At 31.3% G+C, this 11,076-nt stretch overlaps 1 protein-coding gene across 1 annotated transcript in view; it reads right to left on the bottom strand.

The window, feature by feature from the left end:
• The window catches only part of LOC102672484, a 74,218-nt gene that overhangs the window by 3,318 nt on the left and 59,824 nt on the right, over positions 1–11,076 (bottom strand). The window contains exons 2-5 of the mRNA XM_006613565.2: positions 5,765–6,029; positions 4,806–5,263; positions 3,333–3,631; positions 1,609–1,864 (exon numbers count right to left, since the gene is read on the bottom strand). Of these exons, the coding sequence (XP_006613628.1) occupies positions 1,609–1,864; positions 3,333–3,631; positions 4,806–5,066 (816 nt within the window). The 5' untranslated portion in view covers positions 5,067–5,263; positions 5,765–6,029. The remainder of the gene's footprint in view (positions 1–1,608; positions 1,865–3,332; positions 3,632–4,805; positions 5,264–5,764; positions 6,030–11,076) is intronic.

Below are 11,076 nucleotides of genomic sequence, written 5' to 3'. Positions count from 1 at the left end.
TTTTTTTTTTAACAAACATTATTTCTCATTCCAGTGGCAAATTAAATGTCACGAAGTAATGAAATTTTATAAGAATATAAATCGCAGAATTTTATTTAATTGATTTATGAAGTAGCTTCCACGTAACCATGAAGGATGGTTAAAATCTTGTATTTGTATTCGTTTATTTTATGATATAAAATTGTTTCTGTAATTATCATTCAGTCGGAGCTATTTTTTTTTTTTTTACAATAGCAAAAAAAGGAGAACTTGAATGAGAAGTTTCTCCTGAATTCAACTTCTTCACGGTTGGAAAGAATCCATTTCCACAACTTCTTCGTTGCAACAATTTACGAAAGTTACGATCGTTTTCCACCTTTCTTTTCCGTAAAATTTTTGCTCGTGGAAATAGAGATTGACGAGAAACCTTATTATCACTTATCAATCATGCGGCATCAATTAATCATCAGTGAGTTTGATCCAAGATAAATTAGCTAAATTCTTTAATATTGAAAGAAAGGAAACGTCAATGTTGTAATGAAATTTACGAAAAAAAATATTTTATTCGAAAAAAGAAAAATAACGTAATTTCAACGACTTTTTAATATTGAAAAAAATTTGTTTTTGTGTCAAAGCTGAAGACTAGATCGAAGCAAATTACAGTTTGAATATTTTGGATTTCAAACGTAAAGTTTCATTTCACATATAAATAATTAAAAATTTGATTTTTTGGGCTCGTACGCAGATGTTAAATTCGATTTAAAAGAGACAATATTTAAAACGTAATAAAATTAAAATTAAAATTAAAAAGATTAAACGTTTAAAAAATGTAACAAGTACGTGAAATATTTGTTTTAACACTAATTTTATTACCTCTTCTACTACGTAATGGAATCTTCATCGTAAGTTTATTAGATCGTTGTTCGTGTCACCTATAACTTTTCAAATTAGTTTAAAACTGGCGATCTCGTTTCAGAACTTTTCACCTTTCATATTCAACTTTGTGAAGCGCTTATTAAATTTTTTACATTGACCATGTTACATGTATTTTTCCCGAGTATGGATATTTCAAGCAATACTTCACGGTTTTCACATCGAATAAACTATTCATTACGCATTCTAATTGAAAATTATTATTATTTTTATAGATCAGATAGCTAATAAAAGTACAATAAAAAACAAACAAAATTTTTTCTTTTCAACAACTACTTTGAGCTCTTTTAAATGAAATAATTTCTGTCTCTATCCCACATTATGGAAAAATAAATCTTGATGCACGAAAACTCTCTTTATTTTTCTTTTTCCCAAATCCTAGAAAGAAAATTTTATATATATTGTATTAATATGCACGCTACGCGCCAGTCTTAAATTTTGGAACAGAGATCGGTGCAAGTGCGTGTTCCTGAAAAAGTAGAATTGATGTCGCGTAATTCCGGCACGCGCAAGTAGTACAACCGTAATAATAGTCGAACGTGAGGCACGTCGTAACACGTTCGGCTGTATGAAAGGATATTAATTTGTAAGAATTTACGGGATATATCGTGTTGAATTATTCGATTACAAATTGAGATTTATACAGTGATCGTGTGTCTATTCATTGGGAGAAATTATAATAATATATATACTCACTTGAAAGGGAAGCCAGAGAATGAGAAACGCGCCGACCGTGACTGCCAATGTTTGGCCGTAACGCGGCAATGCCAAGGTCTGCGTTTGATGCCTGAATGACAATTCTACCGTATAAATCGCACGTGCGTGTGCACGTGCCACCAGATACACGTACATGTAGCAACCGAGAAGAACGAGAGCACTGGGTGCCCACACTGCCACCACCAGGAACACCCTTACTGGTGGGAGAACCGCTGCGCCGAATCTGCAGTTGCCACTGTGACAGAAAGCAAATTGATTTCACTCGTTAGTTAATCGTTATGTAACCGGATGATTCGAATATCGATTGAATGACTCGATGCTTGCTAATTTACACGTGTGTCAAGTGAGAAGGAAGGGAATTGAAGAGAATTTGTTGATCTCAATGAACGTTGGATAATATGAATTTTCTATTATCAATTATTAATTGTTTATATTTATAAGAAAATTAAATTTTTTGTTTTATGATTTATAAGTTATAATTGTTTTTATATTATTTTAAAATTCTTCTTCATTTTTTGGAATGATTCAATTCTTCTTATCTCTATGTCCTTCGATTAAACAATTTGTCTTCGGTTAAAAAATCAACGGGGTTATGTAAACTTTGTAGATATATTTATTGTTCGATGTTTAATGGATACAAGAAGATTAGATTGCTTTTATTATAGTAAAGCAAACACAGCACGTGGCGAAGTTAAAATAACTTCGTGTATCCATTGAATAACTATGCGTAATTTATCTTGAAATTTGTGAAATTTTAACAAATGATGAAAACATCATTTGCGTTTTGCATCATAATCCTATTATGATTCAGAGATTCAATTCCAACTTTTCACGTTATAAAAGAGAACGCGATAAGTTTAAATTAAACGGCAATCTATCGCAAGATGCAAGATTTCTACGATATCTGGTATTTCCTTTTATAAATTTTTCTATATTAAATTGCATACCATAAATTCTGTGAAACGAAAACACAAAGCGAAATGGAAATCTGTCGAAGTATGCGTGCATTCCTAACGAATTTTATTGTTTCCACCAAACATGGAAAAAGAAGTTACGTTTTGGGAAATTAGTTACGTTTGTTTACAAGAACAGAGACCGGCTTCGCTGATTTTTCTTTTTCATTTCGCGTGAAAAAGACGCAGTCTCGATGGAACACGCGATTGTATTTCCTAGTTTGGTTCTACTGTTCGTTCGTTTCGTTCTTGTTTGAGAAACGTGACTGGTGAACAATTTGATTTTAACAATTTTCAAAACGTTTGTCCAATAAATTCCAATTGTTATGCGAAATTAGGAAAAAATTTATACACGGATATTTTAATATTCTCTGAAACAGAAAATTACACCATAATTGGTAATTGAAATGATAGTTAAAAGATAAAATGAATGAAAATCTGATTAAAATTTAGAAATATTAAAGACATAAACTAAGAGATAAATTACCACGTTTTATAAAAATAAGATAATTTTCTTGATACTTAACTCAAAGACATTTCGTGACGATAGAACTATATATTAATTTCTTAAATTTTCCTTAGCTTATGGAGAGAGGAGAAGATCACAGGCTATTATAGAAGATGAGTCGAAACTAAAAGATGGTTGGAAACACTTGTCTTAAAGTCACAAAGTCCACAGATTGATTCGTAAGAGTCATTAAAAGATAATTAATAAATTCCAAAGAAAATTGACTTAAGATCTCTACTCACCTGTGCGATTGGACGCCCACTATTTTCACGTAGATCAAAGGCGAGAGACCGACAGCGATCGCGTAGATCCAAAACACGGCGATGTACTTCTCGATGCTGCTGTGAGTGATGATGTTCTTGTACCTGAGAGGTTGTGCAAGCGACGTTAATCGGTCCACGGCAATCGCCACGGTCACCAGCACGCTTACGCTGCATAGCGCAATCACGATGCAGTATGGCACGATGCACAACGTGGAAACGCCATTTTCCGGTAAACCGGACAACTCGAGCTGCATCCCAAAAGGCATGAATACACCGACCTGCGTGCAAATAATATCGGATTTAGATATGTCGGATTTAGATATATGTGTGAATTAGAGACGAGAAACGCCTCGACTTGGAAACTCTTGATAAACGACAGACATTCGACAAAGCTTTACGATATAATAACGTACGTAGTATACGCATTTCAAAGTGTTATATGGATTTTCGGTCGAGGCGTTAGTTGCAAGGAGGTACAAAGTTATATTGATCGTGTGAATATTGCGATCATAAAGCAAATCGATTCGAATTGTATGCGTATATTGGGTAATAGCGAAGTGTTCTTTACTTTGGGTAATTAATCGGCTATAGAATGTGTACAGAGTGCTTCCAAGTTGAACGATCAAATTGTTCTGATGGAGTTACGATCAAGTATAAGGAACAATGTTGTATCAATACAAGTTTCATTGGTTGGTGGTTCAGAGTGACCTGAATCTTTTATTAAAGCAACTATGATGTAATGTTTAAGATTAATATTTACGTTATTCATGTTGGTAAAAAGAAAAGTAAAAGAATGGTAAAAATAATTCTTGTCAATCTTGTTTAAGAAAAATAGAAAAATATTTTAATTTTTATTTAGATAGATTAAAATTCTTTTATTAAAATATTTAAATATTAAATTGTAATTATATCACAAAAAATTGTCTATATCTTATAAAATTGTGTTATTATCTAATAATTGAAATTAAACAAGATTCAATTTTCCTTTTTTTTTTTGAACAAAACTTTTAATCGTTAGCGTTCGTATTTATCGTACATAAATATAGTAGATACTGTTTGATCGATTAATTTGGGGCAACCGTATGTACTTGGAGTGAAACGTGTCAACATCAATCGCGATGGAAGGGCTATCGCACGAATTGTGCACCAAGAGGGGGGCCCTCGTCCCGTTTTCTGATTGATTAGCTGACTAATTAAAATATCCTGTTAGACCATCAATCTCGAGAAACAATGGGCAGCACTTCGATGCTGATATCTCCTTCGTCATGGATTCTAATAAAACTTCGGATCTCGCGTTATACCATAATAATTCCTTATTCCCTACTTTCAGTCGAGTCCAAATATTTTATATTTTTTTTCCCCCTTTTTATCATTTACCACCGAAAGAGAGATAAGAAACGCAATTTAACACATCACGATGTTGTCGCAAGGAAAAATCGATTGAAAGCTTACCCCGAAGTCGCTGACGGCCAAAGAGACTAGCAGGTAATTGGACGCGGTCCTCAGTCTCTTGTACCTATAGAAGGCGGCCAGGATAATGGAGTTTCCGGTGACGGTGATCGGTGATAAAATGCAGACTATCGACACTGCCAAAACCACCGAGATGGGACTGACGTCCAGCCGCGTATCGATCTTGGTAACCGTCGGTATAAGAGCGGTCGTCAATTCCCCGGAAACGGTGGACGGAAGCGGGTCCGTTGCGGGCGTTGACATTGTAATTTAAAAGCTGTTCCAACCTGTTCCCCTCGTCTTCTCTGCGTCTTCAAGTAAGATTCCGCTCGTAAACGTGACCCTCGTAGGACGACATGACGCATCCGCCAGGCCACGTCGATGGAAATTTTTCGTGAAAAATCTTCACTTGATCGATAGTAACCTCGTATTTCCGCAGCGTCTCATCATGCGGAGGCGTTCTGAAAATTTGAGATCGCAGATACGAAGATGATATTAGTTAAAAGTTTGTCCTAGATTCTCCATCTTTGACATTTTAATTTCGCGCATCGTGCATGCTCTGGTATACATCTGGGAGCTGTAAATTAAATTCAGTGACTTATAAGGTAAAGGTGAATTTGCAACAAGGAGGTGAATAAATGTAAATAATGTAAGTTGAAAGTTAAATAAATTTAATTAACCAAAACTTTGAAAATTGATTTTTTCGAAAACGAACTCGAAAAGAATTTTATTTTGCACATGGAAGATGCAAAATTTCTTGATTGTACCGTCGATCATGGGATATTTGATAATTTATAACAAAACGATCGATTTTAAAATTTTTCTTTTCATTTCTTCTACTTTATTATTTTTGTTATACAAAAATATTAAAATAATATTCATCTATATTTTATGCGACGAAAGTTCACATTCGGAAGCTCTTTCATTCCCGAGATGAAGCAGAAACGATCAATTTTACTAACCTTTCGTGCTTCTACAAGAATCGTCCGAAGCCATGGTAAAAGTTCGACATCCGCTGTCGAAGTAGAATCGTCGTTACTTCAAATCGCGTGATTTAAACCACTGGAGATAAATTCGTCGTGAAATCAGCATTGGGACAATGTTCTTGATCGGGAATGGAGGCCGGAAATTACTCGATTTCGGTAATATACAGCCTTGGCCCGTTTTCCTCTCTCACCATTTGGTTTCGACTTTTTCGATTTACAATCCACCTTCCCTTCGAACTTCCTGGAAATAAACATTTACGATTATTTTTAAACAGGAATTTTACTTGATAAGTAAGCCTAATGATCATTTCCATTGAACTTAATTTGATTTTCTAAAAAATTGAAATATATTATAAAATATTGAAATTCTTTGATAAGAATTCTACGTATTTCTATATATTTGATAATTATATAAATAAACGAGGATAATTGTTACATTAAAAAGTGAAAGCCTAATATATTAGTATTAATAATGAGTAAAATATTAATTATTAATAATGAATCGATCATTCATTTGCTCTTTTTTAATTTTACAAATAATTTGGTAATTTTTATTCAGCTGTATTTTCTCATGTTCATCGGATATTTTATCGATTATTTTATCGATGCCTTTCTCCTTTTCAGTCCTTAAATAATCGTTTTAAATAATAAATGTTCATTTCTTCAGGATGATCGAAAAAAGAATTATACAAAGAGAATATAAAAAATATTTTCGATGAATAAAATCATCGTTATACTGACCTACATTCCAACATCCACTCACGATAAAAAAAAGTCACAGAAATATTTTTTACAGACCAAATACACTTTTTTTAAAAAATATAAAAGCATATATTTTAATAATTTAATAATAATAAAATTGAATAATATATATATAATATTTTTTGATTACTATTCTGCATCTATTTAATTTTTCTCTAAAATAATTGTAGATATCATTAAACATTTTTACAAAAGATTTTTTTTATTTCAAAAATATAATCAAACTTTTAAATAATAATATTAATTACTAATAAACTGAACAATCTAAATAAATATAGTTTTTACAAACAAATTCTTCTCGTCAATTAATAAAAAATTCCGACATATTTGAGCAATAACATACGAGAAAGAAAACCATTTTAACCACTCGGACATCAGAGTATACACCGTCCATTAAAAGTTCATCCAAAACGCAACAAACTTTGCCCACCTTTATGAAAGAAATGCAAACCTCGCGTGCACCTACTAGTTTATATTCGCCTGCACGTCTTCCATTATCCAAAATTTGCAATTCGGATGCGGCCAGTATTAACGCTTTTAGAGACAAATGGCCAGGGGTTAACCCACCCCTCACTCATCAACTTTTCCACAGCTTATCAAAATGGCCGATATAAGACCGATTTAAATCTGTTTTTCCACTTTCTTTCCGCTTTAATTAATTCGTCTCGTAAGCGGATTTCGCGATGGGAGTCGCTTTCATCCTCGGTTCATTACCGGTTTCTCAGCCATTGGGACATTGTAATTAAGCCTGGTTTGATGTTCTTCGCCGGTTTAACGCGGGTTTACGGTTATGGCGTGCTACTTAATTGGCCGAATGCTCGCCTGGGATGGAAATATATAACGCGTTCTGGGGAACGCTGATTCCGCGATGTAATGATGGACGAAGTGTGAATGAATTATGGACGTTGGATTTCAGTGGTAAATGGCGCCCCTACTCGATGAAATCAATGGGAGAGAATTTATGGATTTTTTTTCACGAATAAAAATGATGGTGTTAATCTTCTGTTTTTTAAAATGAATTTTTAAAACGTTGTAAAATTGATGTAAAATGAATATTACGAATAGTTCGAATTAGAGGTGGTGGAGGTTATAAATCTTTAAAGATTTTTGATAAATGAAGAGATTGGAGAGTTGGTATTGAATTTCTGACTTGTAATTTATTTTACCGCTGATCGTGTCAAAGTGAATTATAACTTAATTATAACGGAATTATGTGTAGAATGTTTTACATAACTATCGCAGAAATCCTTATAATTTTTTATAAATCTTTTATAATAAAATTATCTATTTAAATTAATGTCAAGATGATGAATTATTAATACAGTTTAAAAGTTTGCTATGAATTTGAGATATTAAGTTAAAATAAAGATTTATTTCGAATTCAATAATCTGTTATGAGGATAATGATAAGTTAAAGAATTAATTTTAAAGAAGATTATTACTATATTTATCAAATAAATTATCAAGTGTTTTGATATTCCTGTATTTTATTGATTCAAAAACGTATAAGGATGAATATAAATTCAAATATACAAATATTTAATATTTTAATTAAATCTTACAATAGAAAATGATATTTTTGTTTTTCCAATTCCACTTTCAATTTTAATTTATCAATGCCTATATAAACATGAATAATATCATGAATATTCACAATCTATTTATTATATAATTTTTTTTTTTATCATCTAATGTGAATACTTATTGAAATTTTGTGAAAGCTTTGTAACGATTATTCGTTTTGGGTCTAGCTCAATTTCAATCCTCCTCCACTTCGGCCGCGTACAATTTAAACCCTTTTCACTTTGATGTTTAGTTGAAAAGTTAAAATTACTTTTCTCGTTAAGTTAACATTGACGTTCTTTAATATTCACTATGTTTCTGTAAACTTTGTTTATTCACACACTTTTCTTGTTTATTTATTATTATAATTGCTAAATGAAACTTGTACAATTGAGCAAACAAAGCACACAGAACTTCTACAAAGTTTTAGGATTGGACTTTATTGAAAATTAACTTCTCAAGAAAACAATATTATTTCTCCTTATAGTTTTCAACACAGTCTTTCTCTAAAATCGAATGAGTTATTAATTAATTTTTTTTTGTCAGAAATTAGAATACTTTCCACGTGTGTCGCCAAGATTGTGAATGTCTTCAAAATAACATCTTTTCAAGTGAGATTTCCATTGAGGAAACAGAGAATAAAAGAAAGTGGTTGAGAATTGTAATTCTTCCTAAATTTTTTAATATTATAGCTAGTTTCATTTCATAATTTTCACATCAAGAATTGATAAAATATTTCTATATATCATATTTGTAGAAAAATATAATAATTTGAATATTTAAAAGTAAAAAAAAATTAGAACTAATAATTAATGCATAAAAAGATAAATAAATAGTTAATTGTCACATAGCTAGTGTAACTTCATTGCCATCGATTAATGGCCATTCATCATTCATCGATGTTTGAACCTATAACAATATATTTATAAAAAATTGTTTTCAAATCCATATAATTATACAAATGAAACTTTGAATGGAGTTAAATTCAAATATATCATGTGATTTTTTTCAATTCTAAAATTTTGTATATCGTATAGTATATCGTGGATGAAGAAATTTTTCTAATTTTCAAATATATAATATTTATAAAATTAATATCTCTCAATACATGCAATGGACGATTAAGCCTTTACTTAGATAAGGTAAAGTATATATCGTGTTCTCTCACCTGGGTTTTTCTATCATTTTTTTCACGCATCGTAAGACAGCTTCAGTCGATGTTAGGAGGAAGGTTCGTTTAATCATTGGAACAGCTCTTCCGCTCGTGTTCGTGTATCGTTGAACAAGATGGATTTTGATGCTCGAATCGTTTCCTCATCGATCTTGCGTGAAAATAGCAAATTGCATGAAATCGATCGAGGTTCGTATCCTTAACGCTTCGGTTTTTTAATCCATCAGAGGATTAATAAAAGTACCTTTCCTTAAGAAAACGTATTCTTGGAACTTCTTGAAACTTCATTTTCAAGCATTATAAGAGTATCATCTTTAAAGATATCTTAAAACAGATAATTTTGGAAGATTATCAAGCAACGATGAATTTGAATTAACATTCGGAACGAAGAAAGATATAAATGTTTCACTTGGCGATCATTCGATGCAATCTTTACGAATCTGATAACTTTTCAATTATCGTTTTAATTATTTTATCATGAAAGTATCTTTTGAGAAGATATAAAATAAAATTGTGCACTTCGTTGGTAACGCTAATGTGTCTGGTGTTTCGTAGGTGTTTTTCTCATCCTGGAGAGAACATGATATTTTTCAACGTTCTATCTACGATGCTTCTCCTCTTTCATGAAAGACGAGCGAATTTTCGTCCATTTTACGAGCCATATTCGCATTTCGTATATCGATACGATCTCGATATGCGAATATATCTACCATTTTATCTACTATTTTTGCATTCCTTTCCTTTTCATTAATCAATTCCATCCAATTGATTATTCGATCGAATGAATCACGCTTCTGTCATAAATAAAGATTTATCAGATTGCTTTTTTTTACAATTTTTTTTTTTTATTATTATTAAGGATACATTTTTATCAGTCGATACTTCATTCAAAGTCTTTGATGGAAAATGGCTGTCAGCCTCGATACTTAGCATTCCATTCATGCGTGTAACACTATGTAAAACTAGCTTTCAAGTTATCGCTATATATATTGCTTATCAAAGACATAATTTAAGCCTCTTTAACGTTGTAAAATGTTAATTTAAGTCAGAGAATATAATATTTTTCATTTTTTCATTTTTAGATTTAAATTGATATTTTTATGAATAACTTGTATCTTATTTATAAATTATTTTATATATTTTGTACATCCATGAATTTACATATTACGTATTATTAATTTAAATAAGGTTTATGTTTACTTTTCATATATTTAAATAACTTTAATGTTTATTAATTATATTACCATGATATCCTTGATACAAATTATTCGAAACATGATTTTCTACAATCATTTACTTTATCGTATTATATTTTTATTTTATAATAAAAATGTAACAAGAAAGGTAAGTAATAATTAATTTTACACAATTATTATTACAACACGAATTTTATCTTCACGTTTACTGAAAAATCCATCGAACTTTTTCACGCTAAACAAAAGACGCCTCGAGTGTAAGCGAGAATGAATTCGAATAAAGAATGCTTACAACCATTGACGTCTTTATTCTCGTTTTTTTTTTTGAACTTTTCACAAGCTTTTATAAGCTTTCAAAGCGTAAGCCAGGAATCAATCATCGGAACTGAAAACGAATTTCTCCATCGAAGGATGAACGACGATATGTGATAAAAGAATTGGGTGTCTTTTTCTTTCGGTTGTATGTTTTTTTGATTCCGGATCAGGAGGAGACCGGTTCGATTTCCGGTATAACTGACTCTTGATTGAGAAAGTTCGATAATCAATTTTGAGATTGAATTCAACTACTCTGATGACAACGACCACTCTTCTGCTAT

Source organism: Apis dorsata, unplaced genomic scaffold, assembly GCF_000469605.1.
Source record: "Apis dorsata unplaced genomic scaffold, Apis dorsata 1.3 scaffold_157, whole genome shotgun sequence".
NCBI lineage: Eukaryota > Metazoa > Arthropoda > Insecta > Hymenoptera > Apidae > Apis > Apis dorsata.
This window is presented reverse-complemented; position numbering and strand designations above follow the sequence as displayed.